Source organism: Phaseolus vulgaris, chromosome 7, assembly GCF_051622355.1.
Source record: "Phaseolus vulgaris cultivar YP4 chromosome 7, ASM5162235v1, whole genome shotgun sequence".
In the NCBI taxonomy this organism is placed as follows: Eukaryota; Viridiplantae; Streptophyta; class Magnoliopsida; order Fabales; family Fabaceae; genus Phaseolus; species Phaseolus vulgaris.
Window position 1 is genome coordinate 2,054,553 of NC_143504.1, and position 21,855 is coordinate 2,076,407.

At 30.8% G+C, this 21,855-nt stretch overlaps 1 protein-coding gene across 2 annotated transcripts; it reads right to left on the reverse strand.

Moving 5' to 3' along the window:
- Positions 1 to 8,255: 8,255 nt before the first annotated feature.
- Positions 8,256 to 16,925, reverse strand: LOC137827899 (uncharacterized). 2 transcript variants are annotated; one of them, XM_068634261.2, is made up of 9 exons: positions 16,610 to 16,925; positions 13,584 to 16,396; positions 10,867 to 12,031; positions 10,442 to 10,767; positions 10,152 to 10,355; positions 9,656 to 9,816; positions 9,316 to 9,404; positions 9,173 to 9,244; positions 8,256 to 8,603 (listed from the first exon to the last, which is right to left on the reverse strand). In XM_068634261.2, exons 1-8 carry the CDS (start codon positions 16,773 to 16,775, stop codon positions 9,213 to 9,215), a joined length of 4,956 nt encoding a protein of 1,651 aa, XP_068490362.2. In that variant the 5' UTR covers positions 16,776 to 16,925; the 3' UTR covers positions 8,256 to 8,603; positions 9,173 to 9,212. The 2 variants fall into 2 exon arrangements, with proteins under 2 accessions (XP_068490362.2, XP_090161579.1); XM_090305453.1 differs by having other exon boundaries at positions 10,867 to 12,046.
- Positions 16,926 to 21,855: the final 4,930 nt, after the last annotated feature.

The window sequence follows — 21,855 nt, forward strand, 5'->3', positions numbered from 1 at the left end:
AATAATATAAGGAAAAGACAATTTGTTTGTGTACCCTAATCCTATCAATCATCAGGTTTGTAACAGCTAAGAACAGGTTGCGATGCAGTATTGTCTTTCTTGATATTTGTGAGGATAACTGCGAATACTTTTGTGTGAGAGAAAAAAAAATAGATAAAAAAGATCAATTTTTTTCTTCTAAAGTAATTCAATTATATTAATAGTCTTTAAAAATATTAGAATTTATGAATTTATTTTTCGCCTTGTTATATTTTATTAAAATTTAAAGATGGACTTTAAAGATTTTTTAATACTTGAGAAACTATTTATATAACCTATTTATTTTAAATAAAAAATAATTCTTTAAGAATTAAATATAAATCTCATACAGATAAAAAAGAGAAAAATAAAATAATATGTGACATGTAATTTAATAGAGTATATAAAGGAAGATAAAAAAGTAAATAAAGGTAAAGAATGTGATTTGTAAGCTAAGAAGTGTATGCAACGACAATGGGTCTCTTTCAGAGAGAAAGGAGCAATTAATATGAGAGAAAGTAGACATGATGTCACTCTGAAAAGAAGAAGATGAAGAATAATTGGTGTTGATTCATTCATCATTAACATAAAACTTTGGAATTAATTAAGAAACATTAATTAAGAAACATGAAGAATCCGAGGTTTAATTTGGTGTAATTGTAATAATTTGATAAAGAAGAGTCTGATTATGCAAACTGTGTTCATCTTGTGCTGTCACATCAACCATTAGTAAATCCAAATTTCTTGTTAGATACATGCTACATTTTGCATCTTTGCTTCAACTTTTTTTTATTCCATTTCTTTATATTATAATAAACAAGGATTAACTGCTCATTCTTTAGTTTTCTTACTTTTGATTCATATATTTCATCTTCTTCAATAATGTTTCATTTTTTAGAATTTATTAAATTATACTAAATAATATAATATATAATGTTCTATTTTATTGCCTCATGAATGTAGTATCTGGATTGAGTATGATGTTCTGCACAATAATTATTTTGAGAGTATTATATAAAAACATTAAATAAAAATTAATGTTAAAAAAAATAATAATTAGTTGTTATATTGATTAAATTAGACACTACAAGAAAATCATTGAAACAAAAAATAATTAGTTACTATAATGACTAAATTAGAGATCATTTTAGAAACTAAACAAATTTGTGATTTCTAAATTAGTTTCTAAACTGGTATCTAATTTGACAGACTAAAAATAATTAGTTGTTGTATCGACTAAATTAGATACTATTTTAGAGATTAAAAAAATTATTGATATCTAAATTAGTTTTTATTATTGATAAATAATTTTTAAATTGATATCTAATTAACTACTAATCATTTAACTATCAACAATAATATAAACTAATTTAGATATCGATAATTTTGTCTTTAAAATAATCAATATAATAACTAATTATTTTTTGTCTTTAAAACTGATTTTCTTGTAGTAGTATAAATCAAGAAAATTTTATTTTCAGAAAAAGGAAAAAAAAACATATTAAACCTATTTATAAATCAAAACTTCAAAGGAATTTGTTCATGTTCAAAAACATTTCATTAACCGAATATAAAAAAAATTATATTTCCACATTAATTTTGTAAGAATAAGATGTGATGAAGAAGGAGCGTCTGAAAATGAATGCCACCAAGGTAGGCACTAGTACTAGACGCTGAAAGCATAAAATAATGCAACTCAAAACACAAAACAAAACAAAAGCATAAACCAAATCATGTTTTGGACCATTTCTTCTATATTTTTGAACTTTCTGCTTTCCTAATCACATGTGACTTATTCTTCAACTAAACTAAAACTAAACCTATAAATCACAATCTTTTAGAATTCACAGAATAAAGAATGAAGTTGAATGAGAGATGCATATCATTAACAAGATCATTCATTGGTTCCTCTTAAGATCCACTACAATTCCTCATATGCACCATCACTTTAATTAATTACCGTCCAGAGAATAATAACTTTATAAGTATGAGTGTTTCTTCTTAAACATTAGGTTTCACAGAAGCAATGAACCAGTAAACTTGAGGTATAACAGTTGAATTAAAAATGGCAATAAAGAAAAAGTGTATGAGAAATCTTCCTAAATCATCACACCCACGCCTTATCTAACTTTGCTACTTAGTGGTCTCTCATTGACAAAATAAGCATATGGACAAAATATTATGGGCCAATATGTTGCCACCATGTTTTCCTTTTGTATCCTAATTCAACCATCTTTGTCTCATGCAACCTTTATTTTGCTCTATGTTGCTATCTCACTTTTTATTCTTTCTTGGTTCTAGTTACTTTTCCCTTCTCCCCATCTTTTATTTCACTTTCCATGGTCCCATTTATCTCTCTTGCCACTAAAAAAAATTAATGTTTAGACAAAAAATAATTAGTTATTATATTAACTAAATTATATATTATTTTAGAGATTAAAAAAATTATTGATTTTTAAATTAATTTTTATTATTGATAAATAATTTTTATATTGGTATCTAATTTAGCTATCAAGATTTTTACTATCAAATTTAGAATTTAAATAATTGGTAGCTAAAATTTTAGTAACTAGTTAGGTACTAATTTATAAACTATTTATCAATAATAAAAATTAATTTAAAAATCAATAATTTTTCTAGTCATAACATAGTTAATTTGGTAAGGCGCGGAGTGGCGGTAGAAAATTCCTTGTGCTATTTGTGTGGGAGGAGGATGAGTCAGCTTGTCACTTGTTCTCTACTTGCGGGTTTGCTTGGCGGGTATGGTGTTTGTGCTTTGAGTGGTTTGGAGTGGTGTTCGTAATTCGCAAGGACCCTATGTCAAATTTTTTACAATTCAGGATGAGTCATGCTTCTAATTCAGTTAATGATGTTTGGAGAACAATTTGGGTTGATATAGTGAGTGAAATTTGGAAACATAGGATCTCGGTCATCTTCAATAAAGGTGTGGCAGATGTGTCTGAAGTGTTCCCATCGGCGCAAGTAAAAGTTTAGTCTTAGATTTTTGCAAAGTCTCGTTTTACTTATATCTCTTATCGTTAGATTTTAGATCATTTGGCTTATATGAGGTTGATTCATTAAGGGTTATTAGTGTTGGTTTGGTTGTTCCTTTACCAAGTTGGTAGGCGCTCTTATAGGAAATTGTTATTATGTGTTTCTGTATAAGGGTTGGACCACCCCTGAAATTGTTCTTATTTATTTATTTTTTATTGCTAATAAAAAAACATATAATTTAATTAATATAATAACTAATTATTTTTATTTTTAAAATTGATTTCTATGTGCATCTTCTTTTTATTTTATTTTATTTTGAAGCTTCATTCATGTGAGCTGTTCCATCCCAATGTAACTTGAGTTTGAAAAGGAACAAAGTTGAAAGATTCAAAGTGTGGAGGAGGATAAAAATGTGATTAATCTGCATGAAAAGAATAGAGAACAATTGTAATACCCAAAGGGTAATCCACATCAATATTCCAATGATGTTGCATGCAATTGGAAGATAGCAAAGGTGTTTTTATCTGATGTGAAGACTACTACTAACTCAAACCTAGTGTTGTATCGTATGTAAAGACTCTTTGTTTTTTTGTCCCATTGACATGTCAAGATTTTCAACCAACTTGTGACTTTAATCAAACAGTAAAACCTTTTTCCACTAAAGTGACATGCATAAGGAGACTTTACTTCAGTCAGAATCCTTGACTTAATGTTTTTCATCATTCTTTGTCGAGTATCTTTAGTATAACAACTGTTCTATGAGATAAGATTGATGCTTCTTTAGGTTTTTGTTTTGCTAAGTTTGGATAAACAGTGTTCTAATAATGTTAATACAGTCTTATCGTTCAAAAATAGTGGTTAAGAGCACGGAACACCAATCTTCAAAACAAACAATATTTTAGATGTTGTGATTGTTTTTAATAATGTTATTTCTCCGATTTGAAATCGGAACAAACAGTCATTTAAAAGAAAGGGGTGAAATATTTGTTTAGTTTTTTTTTTAAAGTTTGGATAAACAATGTTATGATACTGTTAATATAGTTTTACATAGTTAAAGTGTCGAGGTTAATAGTTTAAATATATTTTTTTCTCTCAACTCTTCGAAACATCTTCTAAAAACAAAATCGTGACAGAACACCGACCTCCAAAACAGATAATATCTTAAATACGATGATTGACTTTAACATTTTTTTCTCTCAACTCTTCGAAACATCTTCTAGAAACAAAATCGTAACAGAAACATCAACTTCCAAAACAGATAATATCTCAAATACAATGATGATTGACTTTAACACTGTTATTTCTTCAACTAACAAACAGTCTTCAAAGAAGTGAAAACAGCATATGAAAGAAGAGCCAACAAGGGACATGGATTCTGATTTCCCATCATTAATCCTTGGTTGTTTCCACTATACTTGGATTCTAATTTGTAATGCCAAAAGACAAAGTTCAACGCCGAAAGTCAGTTTTGTAATGAAGATATATAAAAAGCAAAGATTGTATTTTATAATTTCATGGGATATCCCATTGTCCATGACAGCACTCACTTTACCTCACTCACTGTGTTTGTATGTTTACCTCTCACACTCTACTTAACGTAATGTGTCAACTTCAAGTGATTTGATTTGGGAATTCAACACTTTCATCTTCTTCTTCTTTGTGTTGATTCCCCCTACTCTATCTACTACTTGTAAGTTTTCAAGTCCTTTTCTTCTTTATTGTAAAACATTTCTCTTTCTTTTCTTCCCTCATGCAACATGTCAAGACAAAGCTGTCAACTAGTAGGACCACCTCAAAACATCTTATCAAAAAAACAATCAACAAATTAACTCACTTTATCTATACTATATATAAATATATATATATATATATATATATATATATATATAAAAGGTTAATATATTGACAACCATGTAGTAAACTTTAATTGATATATTAACAATCTTGTACCGAATTTTAATTGATATGCTGACAATCTATCAAATTTTAACTCATATGATTATCTTACAGTCATTACAAAAAAAATTATTATAAAAATCAATTTTAGATAATCATATTACAGTCATTAAAAAAAATTATTACAAAAATTAATTTTAAAAATAAAAAATAATTAGTTGTTATATTGACTAAATTAGAGAATATTTTAGAAATTATTTTTTTTGTTATTTTTAAATTAGTTTCTATCATTATTAAATAGTTTTTAAATTAGTATCTAATTAACGATTAAGATTTTTCTACCAAATTTAGAATCTAAATAATTGGTAGTTAAAACATTGGTATCTAATTAAATACAAATTTAAAAATATTTAACAATAGTAGAAACTAAAAAAAAAATAGTCTCTAAAATGACCTATAATTTAGTTAACATATCAACTAATTATTTTTTCTCTCTAAAATTAATTTTTATTTAATGATTTTCTTGTAGTGAATCACTTATCAAATTTTAACTCATATGTTGACAACCATGTACTAAATTTTAACTGATATGTTGATAACCACTATATAATAGATTTTAACGGACGTAGAATTTAAGGTTCAGAGTTAAGATTTAGGTTATAGGATTTAAGGTTTAGATGAAAAAATAAAAAAACTTTTTATTCAAATTGATGAATTTTAAAATTGTATTCTTCAAAGAAAAGTTGTTTGTAATGGTGTCTTTCCTTGTCTATATATATTAATTTGTGACCTCAACTTGCACCCTATATGAGTCTACTATTGTTGTGCATTGGTGTAAAGTAGATATAAAAAAGAAGTATATATAGAAAAAGGGGTTGAGTGAAAGAGAGGGAGATCTTGATCTTGTTATTCTCATGTGGGTTGGGGTATCTCCTATTTGTTTTGTTTCTTTGGTTCAGCTTTTAGTTAGTTAAGATATGGTTGATCATATGAAAAGACTTTCTCAATTGAATTCAAAGCAACTTGTTCTTGTGATCACTGTGAGAATTCAACCATCACTGAGACACTTCAAATCACTGACACAACATGGGTTAGTTCACTTGTCTACTCAACTGTGTCAGGTCCACACACCACGCTTCGTTTTCATTTTCTCTTTTTTTCTGTTTTCGTTTGTCACTTTCTCAACAAATTATGAACCTATCGTGTCGTATATCCATGGAGATCAATGCGTGCATAAAACAGGTGAATCATTAGCCAACCTTAATATTTAAATGTTTTTGTTCCTTCTTAATCAAATAGAAGAAATGGAGAATGTCAATGATGAGGTGTGATAAAAGGTCTTCATGTTTTATAATAGATTTTGGTTTGATTTCTTTTCCTATAGTTTATGGATGTTGCAATGAGAATGTCAATATTTGTGGAAATAAGTATTCAAAAAGAGAACAAACATTCTGAAAGCATATCTGAACCAAAGTTTAGCCGCCATATTAGTGATGTGCACTACTCACTTTACTCATAGGAGTAAATTAATTAATTAATTTATATATATATATATATATATTTGGGCTTTAGGATTTGATCCAAATAAAAGTTTGTAGGGCATTTTTTCATCCACTTATATGTATTTCTTGTTGCACCCCCTAAATATTAAAGTTCACTTTTTTGTCATTTCTAGATTATGCAATTAGGAAGAAAAAATTACTTCAAATTCAACAATTTAAAAGATTTAAAAAAATGATTTTAATTAGAATTTTTATTAAGAAAAAAAATTGAGTTTTGGATTTTGTAATTCAAAAAGACAATTTTAGCTTGCATAGTTATGGGGTGCTAGAAAAAAATATGGAGGTGGAGGAGTTTGAACTTGTTTTACATTTGGGTCTAACTTTTGAGTGTGTTTCTTTTCTGGATCTCGTCAAAGTTCTTTCTGCACCCCATTAAATAGTTAAAATGACCCAAATGCTCTATTTAATTTTGTTTTATCCTAGAAAGTTATTTCCCAAAAAATATATTTCAGGAAAATTCTGAAAAACATATTCTGAAATGTATTATACATGTTCCAAAAATTCCAAAAAACGTTTTTCAAAATACATATAAATTACCGAAAGGGGTGTCTGAGAAGATTCCAAAAAAGCTAAACCAAAAGTCATTTAAAAGAAAGGGGTAAAATTGTCTTTCCGAATATTGATGGGGTGCAGGAAGAAACATCCCTTTTGAGTTGGAAATCACGTTAATAAAGGTCCAATCCTGCCATGGGGCCTGAAAAAGAGCTGCTAGTCCTATATTTGTTTTTTCTCTTTTCACTCCCTTAATCTTACAAGAATGTAGCAAATTTCCATTTTATATTCACTTTTTTTGTCGTTACCTCTTGTCTGTTAAAAGTACATTTTTTTTGCATGGTAGCTTTAAAGAAACATGTTTCTATTATGTATTGGAATTCGTCTCCTTCTATTACAAGGTTTTATACCAATAAAGACCTACTCGATGTGGAAGAGAGCAGGAAACAAATGCTTTTGAGGCACCACAGTAAGAGGCTTGCTATTACATTTGGATTGATATGTTTGCCTAGTTGTATACCAATTAGGATTATAAAAAACCTCAGAATTTGTGGTGATTGTTACAAATTATGAAACTTATATCCAAGTTCACTAGCAGGGAACTTATATCAATCTACAACCCTATTTATTTGTTTAAAATTTCAGTTTATTTTTATAAAATGACAAAAATATTCTTTCTTCATATCATACACTAGAGCAGGTTGTTATTATTACTATTATTTGAGATACAAGCTTTTTTCACCACTTTAAGGATGGATTCTTTCATGTCGAGAGTTTTGGTGAGGTTTTGACATTTTTTATTAACTCCAACTGGGGCATTGATTAACTTTAGGGGGCAGGTGTGGTGATTAAATGACCTTGAAAATCACCTATCCATGTTTAATATTTCATAGGATTTTTTTTTCTGATACATATGGTTGATTTCAGTTTGTAAAATATGAAGGAGAAGTAAGTCTTTAAACTGATTCACGTCAAATTTGTTAAAGAATAGCATTAGTTGTTTTGGTTCACCTCCACTGCATGATGCCACAAACGAGGATAATAGGTGACTGGGGTTGTCAGCAGAATATCTCCAGTGGCAATATAGGCAAAGTTTGTTATATAGTTGCTTGACAGAAAATACCATTGGAGCAAATGATGTGTAGTGGTTATGTTGGCAAAACTCAAGAATTTCTTCAAAATAAGTGACTAAGAGATAGACATGTATTATATTGGAAGAACAAGTGATCATCAAACAATGTTCTCTAAAGGACACATTTTAATTATGGAACTTCATGCTGCTCTTAATTCAAGTGAAGCAAAATAATGAACAGTATTGTTCATGTTATTAGATCAAATTTAAAACAGCGTAACATTATCTGACTAATAAGCACTCTGACATTCTTGAAGCCAAACTTCTAAGCCTTGAATACACATGTAATCCGAATTAAGCGTTTTCAAAGAAAGGATCTCCTCCTCGCTTTACAAGAGGAAATGCCTTATATATACAGTGACTTTCTCATACTATACAATTACAAAATAATTCTGACAAAGGGGAATGTCCTTAGAAGGAGGAGAGTTGAAGATGCATCATGTCAAATGATCTTAATATTCCTCATCTTGGCCGCTACATCTTACTTCTTAATGAAGCTCAACAAAAATCTAACATAAGTTCACAAACACAGGAACTAAACGTTATTGTCAGATAAATATATGTCACAAACTTGTTTCGTAGTCTTAGTTAGAGCCTCTCACAGCGTAACAATTTAGTCTGCAAAGTATTAATTTTACCGTTCAAAAAACTTAGGTCCAGTAAATAATAACGTACGATGTAAAAATATAAACTTGCTCACTACTAAAGTTCAGTGCTCAGAACATAAATCATTCCTTCATCACAATTCACAAGCGATGATCTCTACACATTCGTCTACCATTTGTTTCAATCATTTGAGTCATTTTAATGTCAAAAAAACAACTTTTATTCCCATTCACGTTTTTTTATTATTCATAACAATATCAACTTTTAATTATTTTTCATTCCAAAAGAGTGAGTGATTTATCAATGATGCAAGAGAACAAACAAACCTTCCACCATATTCTGAAATAAAAGTGAAACAAAACAATGAAAGAATATTATAACATTTTTTTCCTTCATAACTCCCAATTAGGCTAAGTAAAAATTAAAACTTAAAATTCTTCTTTCCATACATACATGTCAAGAGACAACGTACCTTTTAACACAAAATCCCTTTTTAAAATCGATATGCTGTGCTACTGTAACTGAAGCTTCCGAGGCAGAAGAACTACAAAAGAATGCAGTTAGTGGTTAGTTTAAGACAATAATATAAACAACTTATAAATTTCAAGTGTTTACCTTCTGCTATATTACAAAAACTTTGCTGAGGAAATATCATTTCTGGGTCCATTTTCTGGGAAGTAACAATCAGAGAAAGGCTATGTTTGCTGCAAAAGCAACCAGATTCAATGTTTTAGAAAAGCTAAAATTTCAACCAGTTTCTAAACATCAAGCAATAAATATCACCAAACCGCAGTAATCTGTTTACTATTCTTGGTGCCAAACGCTTACTGTCGTTAAAGTTTTTTTTTTTTTTTCTTTCAGTTTTATAAAAAAATGGCCACGGGTCTATGAAGGGATTCAAACCCCAAGACATCAAACTAAAAAAAAAGCTCAAAAAGCTTGAACAGTTACAAACCTTGCCCATGAAGGGATAAACTTGTTATTGGGCATGTCATCCTCATCTTCATCTTCATCATCTGATCCTTTATAAGGAGAAATCTCGTATGATTGCTCTTGAAGTGTGTTTTCGATTATCAAGTCACCATCTTCTCTGGCTTTGATTAAATTGTCCATTACCTATAAAGACGTATATTTAAATCTTCGGATGATTACAAAAGACAGACAGCAAGAGAGCAAGTCCAAAATACAAATTTATATATTTGAAACGAATGATTGACTACTACAAGCACTGTGTCTCCTAAGACCAGTACAAGTAGAAGCTAAAGTTATTTCAAGTATCAACGCTAAAATAATTTGACATCGCATTAAAAACATTGGCACTATTTGACTGACAAGGAAATAAATATCATGTATTGTTAGGAGATACTCCTAGGCTTGAACAAAGTAGTATGAAATCATCCTAAATATGAATATTAACGATGACATAGAAGAATGCAGAAAATATTAATTACCTTTCCATTATTAGCAAAGTCATTCACAGATTCGGAATTTTCAAGACGCGGTTCTTGTGATTTATAATTTGCTGAATCCCTCATGGCCAACGATTCATTTTCAGAAATTTTCACCAAATTGCATTCTCTTTTGTCTTGCGCACGCAAATTCTTCTGATTTTCTTTTGCTTCCAATGATGTTTTGTTTTCTTGGACTTCTTCACCCTAGACCAGACAGCCCATGTATTATTATTTTCCTGAAAGGATAGAGAGAGAGAAGAGAAAGAGAGAACGAGGGAATGTTATTTTACCGTAGTTCGGCGTTCTATTTCTATCTCTTCCTTCTTTCCCCGAATCTTCTCATGCTCTTGCAGCTGCTTCTTCATGTCATTAACACGCTTCCTCTTTTTCTCTTTCTCCTTTTCTTCATCTTCCCTTTGTCGCTTCTTTGTTGCCATTTGTTCCTCCCTTTTCCTTCGTTCTTCATCTTTTTTTCTCTTCAGCAGCTCCAGCTCTACCTTCTCCCGTTGAAGTCGCAATGCCTCTTTCTTAATCTTCCGCTCATTCTCTTTTTTTTCTGCCATACGCTTAGCAGCCTCCGCCGCCTCCAGGGCCTTCACTTTGATGTCTCTCTTGCCTACATGTTTAAATAATTATGTGAGCAATTGTATGACCATGTCAAGAAGATTTGTAAACTCCAAATAACGCAACCTTTATCATAGACAAGATTAATAACCTGTAACAACCGCTGCAGCTTGTTTTTGTTGCACTAACGGAATAAAGGAAGAAACGTTGGATACAATATTGTTAATGGGGCAACGTTTCATACTATCTTTTCCGGAGAGCTTTGGCCTACCGGGCCTTTTGCGGACTGATTCAGTGGTCCTCTTGACCTCATTCGCTCCAAGAGATATGTTCTGGTTCTCCTTCCCCTTTCTTGTGAATCTCTTCCTATTGCTATTCTCAAGCTTATTTTTCACCTTACTGCAAGTCCCGCTCAGATTAAACTTTGAGCTTACAACATCATCACACCCACCTGCTAATACGTCATCTTGTAAAACCGATGTAGAATGGTTTGCATCATCTACGATCTCAGCTAGAGGTTTTCTTTTATTTGCGCCAGTCATTCCTTCGGAATCAATGCCGCTTTGGAAGGTACCAGCAATCTCATCCACATTTTCATTTACTTCAATAATGCAGGGAAGGTCTAGTTTTAAACTCTTACGCTTTTCTGAACTGCCAAAGTTTGAATTGATCCGATCCCAAAGGGTTTGAACTGATGAAGTGCACTGGCCCTTGTAATTTGGTTGGAAATCAGAAAGGGACCTTGGACTCGCATCACTTAGAGGAAGGGAACTGCTTATACCTAAGCCCCCCAGAAGTCCATTAGGTAAAGACTGATAGAGCTCTGGTATGTTATGTAACTTGTACGGGGTTATGGAACTGCACAATGGAGAATGCATAAACCTAGATTTACGAAGGGATGTATTATCTATTGAGTTACTTGAAAGATCCATCGTTTCCAAATCCATCCTTTCCAAATCCATTTCATCTCCAGTGATGCATGTCTGTGCACTGGCTGTTTCAATAATGAACCCTTCAAACTCAGGTAAAGCCTCATCTGTACCAACCAAATCCAAGCATTGCATTCCTGGAGAAGCAGACATACAATCTGATAATTTAGCATTTCCCTCCGGATAAATTCTTCTACTTGAGGTGCCTTTTTCAGAACAACTCAGACGTTCTACACTTTCTCGTCCACAATTAACCCGATGCTGCAATGACGCCACCTTCTCATCCGTCTTGCATCTCATCGTTGAGTCAATACCAAAACCTGATGGATTTGCCACTGCCAACAGAAGGCTGTCTTCGCTTCTGTCTCCTCCGTCCACTATAAGTTTCTGCCAACAGAAAAACTATTTAAACAGTCTATTCAGAAAGTTATACAAAAAATTAAAAGGCATCTTTTACAGCTATAAAACCTAAGCACATACTTCTGTCTATTCACTTTAGTATAAATTGCAAAAAAAATCAGATACAGGTGTAGTTCTAGCTAAATACAACGTGTAAACACAGACAAATAAAGAGATCCAGTAAAACATCACAGATATTGAAGTCTAAATTTTAAAAAATAAATAGCAAAAAAATTTTGCCTGAAATTTTATCGTTCACTATCCAGAAATTGTGTCACTGTCCAAAAATTCAAGTATTTTTAGATTCGTTGAAGGTGAGAGGTAGTGCATGCTATAACAGCGTTCAATGGAAAATAAAAACACTTGTATATAAACAACAGCATTACATGGAACACATGATGCCATAGTATTCTATCTTTCAAGAAATACCTGATTAAAGAATCAATGTCGACTTATATCAGTAGCTTATTCTACACTTAGGTTTTAATTTTTTTTTCTCTAATTTAATATCAGCTTACCTAAATTATTCTTACATTTGTCAAGATTCACGTGTATTATCAACCAAGATAGGATTCTCACTTTTATCTCTTATATTGTCTCCCTCCTCATCCTCTTCAACAACCCTTTTTCACACTTTCTGCTTCCACTTCTATATAAATATAGCATAACACTGTTATTTATCTACAGTAAAAGGCAGTCGGATCATAAATTCAACCTTCCACTTGCTCATTTACCGTGAAATGGGCCATCCAATCTTTAAAACAACTGACTCTAAAATATAGAAGATGTTGCATGGTGCATAGTAGAGTTACTGTATGGAGTTTTATTATCGGTTGAATCTTATATTTTCATTTTTATCTGAATCGGTCTTTTTCTTAATTCAGGGAATTTATTTAATTCTCAGTTTTTTCTGTAAATATTAGTGCATTTGTATTCAAATAAGGATTCAGTTTTAACCTTGGATTCTTAAAAAACTGATCTCTCTTCCCACCATTCTCCTCTGTTACTTTGTTTTCTATCCTTGTTCTAATAAAAATTGATTGTGTAACCAAAGTTTTGCTACATCATTTTTACTCCACAATGACCCAATCATCACTCAGTTCCAGCACTCTCACTTCTCCAAATTTTAATAGTTTTGGCAATTTGCTCTCTGAAATAGTTTTCCTGGGGGCATCACATAGACAGTGCTGGAAATCTTGTTCGAATTTCGAAGAAAGTTGAAATCCATAATCTTCATCTTTCAAAATAGAAATAATATCTAAAATAAATTTTAAAGAAGCTCGCGATCATTGACTAAAATGAATCGAGTTATGTGTATGCCAAAGATATAATTATGACGGTAAAGTTCAAAGATGCTAACCAACTCTCTCTGACATACAATTTGATTTTGCATGTTCACAACATTTCTGCTAGTTCAAGGTGTAGAGAAAATTCATATGTAATATTTAATCCTTAGGAAAGAAATCTAATGCAGACTAACTTATTACAGAGAAAAACTCATATTTAATATTTTCAGAAAGTAAAACAAAATATTTTGTACCTCTTCTTTGCTCTCTTTCAGTGGAGTCTCTTTCGTTGGTTGGCATTCCCTGTTGTATTGCATTTCATTTGTTGGGCTGTTACTCATGTACCGATGCTCAATATCCTCCTCTTGGTCAGATGGCAACTGTTGAACTTCTTGGGCAGCCTCCAGGTTATCATCTTTAATAATCAAGCTTCTACTAGCAGGCCTTTGGTCAATATAATCACGTGACTTTTCCAAGAGGTTTGAAGAGGCAGGTAAATATAAATCCGTTTCAATTTTCCTTCTTTTATGCTGCGGACATGAATGCCCTACATCATAATTGGAACTTCTAAAAATCTGGAAGCCATCTGAAAAACTTGTAATTTTTCCATCACTGAGCAATGTCTGCCGCAACAAGTCACCATCTTGACACAAAGTAATGCTATTTGGGGTCGGTTGTGCCAAACTAACATTCACATCATCCAAAGGAACAGAAAATGGAAACCCAACAGTGAAATTTGTAACATTTTCATCTGTGGAATTTTGCTGATCATTTCCAGTAACTGCTTCAGAAGAAGAATCTGCCAACTTAGCACCACTTTCATCATTTTTTACTTTACTGTTTACTGAAACAAATTTGAGCGGCATGACTTCTTTTGACAAACTTCTTGATGAATTTTCACCAGCTACTAGTGAAGGACTTGACTGATTAAGCAAGGAAGAAGTAACAACACAGAATTCATTCTGCACCATACGTATCTCTTTGTCTGGTGACACGGCACATATTGTTGTCCTGGCTATGTCTTCCTCCTCAGAGTGGCTTGCACGGTATTCCATATGTGACCCCTCTTTTCTGATCAGTACTTCTTGCATTTTCATCAAAGGCATCTCCCCCGAAGAGTTGCGGTTAATTTCACATACAGGAGAAATTTCCTTTTCAAGTAAATTTAAAGGTTCCAACGAGTTCAGAGGTTCTTCTTCTGGTGACACTCCCTGTTGTCCCTCTTCCAAATCAGGACGACAAATTCCACTCATACGTGTCTGTTCTACATCATCAAAATTAAGTTGCTTAGGATTCACAGACATAATAAAATCAGGAGGTTGCTTTGACATTGATAGATTCAGCCCAACCCTAGGGCTAACACAAGAAGGATCTTCTTCAACCAACCCATCAAAGTCCTCATCAACTTCACCAACAATTGCAGCAGACCTGTGCTGAACATTATCATTAGGAATGGCATCAGATGGTACATTTTCTTGGGCATCCAAGACTTTTTCATCCACCACTGTTTCAATGTATACTGATTCTGCTAGTAAAGACCCACCATCCAAATTGGAAAAACTCACTGGCCTTAATCGTCCTTCATTTGAACAAGTAGCCAGAGGCCTCATCTTTCCAGAAGCACTTAGTGCTGCAACATTCTCCTCTGAAAAATTCCTGTCATTTTCTATATCTAATTTGGAATACTGTGGACTTGAAGATAACCTTCTAGCCTCCACTTCGGTATGTTGTACATTACAATATTTCTTACCCGAAAATTGGGAGCAAGCATCACTTTTCTCACAGATATTGGATCTGGAAGACTTCAATACTTCTTCAACCTTTCCAGAACCACTTCTACTTGAACATCCTCTTTTTACTACAGAAAAATCAGGATTATTTTGATGACTGAAGGACCCAACAACAGACACCACAGGATACTTTAAAATTAAAGGTTGAGGTGATGGCGCTGATTTATCAATAGACTTTACAGAACCACCAGTCATCAAAAGATCATGCCCTGGTGATGGGCAGGAACTTCTAAGTAATTTTATCATACTATGAACGTTACTTTCTTGTTTGTTGAGGCAGGAGTTGCCATCTTTAACTGCATTCCCTCCACTTCCATTGCTACAACCAGTGATTTTGCTTACATCTGTTGGGTCAGCATGTGTAAATGGTTGCATAAGATCATAGATTTCAACTCCTTTACCACTGCCCAAGGAGCTGTCGAGCTTCAACAACACACTGTTACATCTGGTCTGGCTAGAACTTTTAGATTTAGTTAATGTCTCATCATACAATTTTTTTCCATCTTCCTTGATCTGATACTCCCATTTATCTGTTTCATTGACGCCAATACTTCCATTTTCAAAGCAAGGTTGGTTGACTATCTCTAAAGACTCATTCAAATTATCAAGAGGAGGAGCATCTTCCTTTGCTACAGAATAACTAGTAGTAGCATTCAAAGAGTTGAATTTCTTCTGAGACGAGCTTTTAGATTTCATTATCTGGCCAGAGCAATTAGTTACACAATCACGTGGTTCCATTTCTTTCACGGAACAACTTGGCATGTCGGAATGAAATTCTTTGACCACATCTGATTCCATTTCATGTTCTTCCCGTTGAGTCGAGGGAACAGCCCCTGAACTTGTGCCAGCACAGAAACCAGCATCATCATTATCATTCTCTGACAACAGTGTGGGTGCTTTTGCACTATTACGTAGCTCCAGAGCCTTCTGCCTCGACCTTGACCTTTGCACCTTTGCCAGAGACAGAGACCGAGCTAGGTCTTCGTGAATTTCCAAGGCTCTTTCTTCAATCTGATTCCGGGGTGGTGATACAGCACCTGTATCGAATTCTGGAGGACCACTTGAGCCACATGCAGCACTGTTGACGGAGCAATCTGGCAAATTATGAGCCCCACCTCCCGCCTCCTTTTCTAAAGCATGACCTTCATTACTCAAACCAATTCGATATTGAACACCATAGGACACAGAATCCAGATCGCTGAATGCACCAAGGAAAGGTACTCTATATTGCGGTTGCGAAAGTACAACTTCAGAAACGAGGTCATCTTTGTTTAACTCTGCCGAAAGAGAAAACGTTTTCACCAAATTAAGTTCAATTACCGCAGGGAAAATGTCGCGGCACATGCATAATAAGTGCTAATTGAAACTATTTCTACGAAATATCTTATCTAACCTAGCCACTAAGCGGGTATTATAGTTTCTCAAGGTCATTATAACATAATTCGAAGCACAAAATCAGCGAGAGAGAAGAGAGAGAGAGGGTTTGTTACCTTGTGGATCCGCGTGAAGAGAAGAGTTGCAGAGCCACGGAGGAGGAGGAATTCCGTTGAGGAGGAGTTTGGGGTAAAGGTGGTGCTCCCAGAGATGACACTGTTGGCGCGATTGCTCGATTATTCGCTTCTTCCGCTCGAAGATCTGCACGACGTGCTTCTCCATCGCCCAAATTTCTGCTTCGCTTTCACATGGATGAAGAACGTGGATTTGGCGCTACAATTCAAAATTGGGGATCCTTGGATTGAAGTGGAGACGCATTCATTCTTTCAAACCCCACTTTCAAAGTTTCAAATTGCATTTTTTTTTTGTGGAGCCTTGCGTTCTGGGCTTATACTTATTTATACTTGGATGCTTCTTCCTGCACCACAACAACTGTCTTCCTGAACTCCATCATTCTCGGAAAAGACTCTTATATCCCTTTTAAAAATAATTTCTGAATTGTTCTTTTTAAAATATTTTTGGAATATATTTTCCGAAACACGATTTATCATGCTGGAAAAAAAAATTCTAAAATTCTTATTCCAAAAACACGCTTATAAAACATTTATATTCTCTCAAATCAACTAAAATTATCAAAAATAATTTAAGTATTTCGAAAAATATAAGAGTGCAGGAAGAAAAGTATAGGACAGTTTCTTTCGGCACTCCTACATTTTTCTTCTTGTACCCTCACAATGTTATGTCAAGACCAAATTGTCCCTATTATTTTTTAAAAATCTTAAACTATATTTATTTTTTTTGCATTTTGGATTATGGAATCTGGAAAAATTTTGGATTTACACTTTCGGTAAAATTTCGGATCTATCAATCCATAATTCAAAATATGCATTTCACATTCAAAAATCCATCATTCAAACAAAGCATTCCACGTACACCAATCTATAACAGAAATATGCATTCTGGATTTAGAAATCCATAATTCAAAAGAAAACATTCCGGATTCACCAATCCATAACAAAATTAGGCTTCTGGATTAAGCAATCCAAAAATCAATAATTTTTGCAAAATTTGCTTCTGGAACACCCTCTCATCCGAAAAAAAAAACGATTCAGTACCAAATTGATGAATCCGTAATACACTCCCAGATCTCGATTCCCAGTAACCACAGTTCCCTTTTTCAAATAAAAGGTCAAGATCAGTTTGAGATTTAGAAAATATTGGGGGTGCAGAAAGAAAAACACAGGGGTGCAGTAAGAAGAAGCCTATATATAGAAGTGTAAAAAGAAACACCCTTTAAACTTTACCGCTCCGGCCCGGCATAATAAAATGGACCAACTTGCTGACCCAACTAAAACCTTAGATGCTACTACTTATATAATATTTAATATTTATCCTAATATTATAAATATGTCTATAAATACTGCAAAAGAAAAAAGTATATGTAAGAAAAAAAAGTATATTAAAAATTATTTTTTATTATTTTATATGTCACACATTATCTACTTATTAATTATTTTTATCTCCAAACCTTATTTAAAAATTTACAGGCATGATAAGTTTCAATTATAATGGACTTTTATGAACCTTGTGGTCTAGAAATGAACTTTATTCCATATAATCATTTTTTTTCTTGTTTTCTTATACAAAAATAATCTATATGAAATTATCCTACATTCACTTTCAAGGATGTTGATTTATTCATCTTTGTTTTACCATATTTTGTGTAATCTTACTCTTATACTGTTCCTGTGTTTTATTATAGGTTTTAATAACTTTTCACTTTTAGTAAATTTGTGAATTTTTGTTTTCTAATTTAATTTTTATTTATGTTACGTTTTTTTATGTTTATCAACGTTAAATTATGAGTTATTAGTCAAATGATCACGTATTAATAGATTTATTATTGTTATTATTAGTAAACAAATTATTAGTAATAAAATGGTTAAATGATATGAAAAAAAGGAAAAATGTATACAAAATAAATAAAAAATTATTATAAACTTATTGAGATTTTACATAGTCTTATACTCATTTAGACAATATAACTCTTTGTTATAGTATTTTACAAAATAATCTCTATGATAACAAACATTTGTACAAGCTAATTTATTTATATATGCTTTACTCATATAAATATTTTAATGAGTGTTTTGTGCTAACTAAAAATGTAGTCTATCTAAGAGAAAACTTATCAAACAAAGTCTTCGTTTTGTCTATCTTGTGAAATATTTTGTTTGATTTTTGTTTGAAGTGCATCTTAAGCAGACAAAACAAAGAGCATCGATTCATATTTTCTCATACAAAGCGCATTAGATAAAACTTGTTAGATGGAAATTTTCTATTTGTATATCAAATCCTTCAAAAATAATGTGATATCAATTGTCCTGTAACATAGACGGGATGGACCAAGTTACAACTTGATTTATTTTATGAAGTATAAAGAGTTTCATCATAAGTACTATATATATATATATATATTATTTTATTTTTGTCTAATAATAAACATTCAATTTAACAATTACTATCAAAACAAATATATTATTTTATTTTGTTACAAAGATACAATTAAAATATTATTATTAGGTATGGTTAACATTTTATAAAAATAACATTTTAGTATTAGATGTATGATTAAATTATAAGTTATAGAAGCTAATTATGATTTTTTTACATCTTACTAGTATATATCTTAATTGAGACTAACTTAAGTTGTGTTTAGATTGAAGAGTGAAAGTTTGAGGATGTGAGGGAGTGGATGTGTGAGGAGTTAGGAGGAAAGTGAGAAGAAAATGATATGTGTTTGAATTGGAGTATGTTAGAGTTGATATATAAGAAAATTTTATTAAAGTTTGTAGGTAATGTGAATATTGTGAGAGTATTTTGAATTTTTTTAAAAGGTGTAAAATGTAAGATTACAAATTTACCATTGTCTTTAAAAAATTGAATAATAAATTATGAGGTACTTTGTGTAGATTTGAGTTAATTAAAATTATGTAAATTATTTATGGTACCGTTGAATAATTATTTTTGGAAAAAATACAAGTTACTTGATAAAAATAATTTAGATATAAAATTATAAATATATTTAAAATTTGTAAATTTTTATATAAAAATAAATAATTTGAATATTCATAAAGTTTAAAAAGTATTATTATATTTATAATAATAATAATATAATTTTTTTAATATAAATAAGTAGATATGTTTGTGTTATATTAAATTTTTATTTTATTAATAATATCATTAAATATATGTGTTAGTTAAATTTATATAATAATTAATATTTGCTGTTAGAAAATTATAATATTATTTAAAACTAGTTAAGTTGTGTTATATTATGTTATATATATTAAATATATATAATATTAATATTAACAACTATTATTATGAAAAAGTTAATATAATTTTAAAGTTAATCTATTCCGGTTTATTTATAAGTTGTGTGAGAATCGATTATTGCTTTTAGAGAACGTGTATCCGAATCAATTCTTGATTATTGATTATGCAAAACATGCATGAGAATCAATTTTCAACTTCAAATACTACCTTAATTGATTATTGATTCTAAACAACAACGTGCATGACAATCGATTTTTATCTGAAAAATACTACCTTAATAGATTCTTTAGTTTTGTTCACATGCATGTACAGTAAAACAAGAACATTTAAGTTAGATTAATTTCACTATGTTACTCTCTTTTATCGGGTTATAAGTAATCACTACGTTTCCTTGAGTAAATCACAAATGATAGTTTGAAAGTTGGGGTCAATGATATTTTAAGTACACGTTTATCTCTTTTCACTAATACGCCTCATGATGAAATTATGAGGTAAAAAACGGACTATACCTTGAATAGATTGACCTAACTATGTCATCTTAATGGATTTGAGATCGGAACATTAAAAAATTCTTAAATAATCAATTTGAAACTCTTAAAAATCTTTAAATAATCAATTCAAAACTATACAAATTTTAAATAAAATAATAGTAACAAGCTCAGCTTCTTAAAATAAAAATTAGGAGCTTAAAAAATATAAATAAACAGAAAAGTACCAATACAATGAAATAATAAATTATAATTTTTTTTTTATATATCGCAAATTAATTTTAAAATATTTTTTATTTAACACTAAATTATTCCCGAAACTAAAATTAAGCAAATGGCCTAAAAATGTTTTCAATGAATATTGTTCCGTTGCCTTATTTATTAAGTGACTAAATCAGATTGTTTTCAAATAATGAATTCATAATTTCTCACCACATTATAAGTTATTCATTTACTCTAAAATATATTAAAATTTTATAAATAGAGATATAAAAATATTAAATCACTTGAAATTATTAATTTAATTTAAATACAATAATTAATGGCGTCAGTTTTCAGAAGTGTTTCTTGTAGGAAAATATTTAATTTGCAATAAATGTAGGATAAATTTTTGTTATTAGTTTTAATGAATATGTTTTAAATAATTATAAAACATTAACAATTTATGATACTTGATAACGTATGACTGTGTAAGAGTATAAAATTACTTTATTTTTCAGTTTTTTTAAATTTCCTTAAATTTTGAAGAATACTAATTAAATAAATCTACATAAAAATAGAAGTGGTGATAGAAATAGTTTATATGAAATTAAATGTCATTAATAATTTCATGGTCAATCAATATAACTTAATTTTTTTTTATCTGTCTGCATATAAAAATGTACGAAGACGTTTTCTTTTCAAAATTTGAATTTGGTTTCATTCATCACACGCGATATCAATAACATGTGATATTGATTGTCCCGTAACATAGACGGGATGTACCAAGTCACAACTTGATTTATTTTATGAAGTATAAAGAGTTTCATCATAAGTACTATATACAAATTTTTGTCTAATAATAAACATTCAATTTAACAATTACTATCAAAATAAATATATTATTTTATTTTGTTACAAAGATACAATTAAAATATTATTATTAGGTATGGTTAACATTTTATAAAAATAACATTTTAGTATTAGATGTCTGATTAAATTATAAGTTATAGAAACTAATTATGATTTTTTACATCTTACTAGTATATATCTTAATTGAGACTAACTTAAGTTGTGTGTAGATTGCGGAGTGAAAGTTTGAGGATGTGAGAGAGTAGATGTATGAGGAGTTAGGAGGAAAGTGAGAAGAAAATTATGTGTTTGGATTGGAGTATGTTAGAGTTGATGTATGAGAAAATTTTATTAAAGTTTGTGGGTGATGTGAATGTTGTGAGAGTATTTTGAATTTTTTTAAAGGTGTAAAAAGTAAGATTGTA

Coding starts and splice junctions, on each gene's coding strand:
- LOC137827899 (XM_090305453.1), bottom strand. CDS start 16,775: ATGGAGAAGCACGTCGTGCAGATCTTCGAGCGGAAGAAGCGAATAATC. Junction 9,405..9,655: donor TTTATCCCTTCATGGGCAAG/GTTTGTAACTGT, acceptor TTGCTTTTGCAG/CAAACATAGCCTTTCTCTGA. Junction 9,245..9,315: donor TTTTTGTAATATAGCAGAAG/GTAAACACTTGA, acceptor ATTCTTTTGTAG/TTCTTCTGCCTCGGAAGCTT.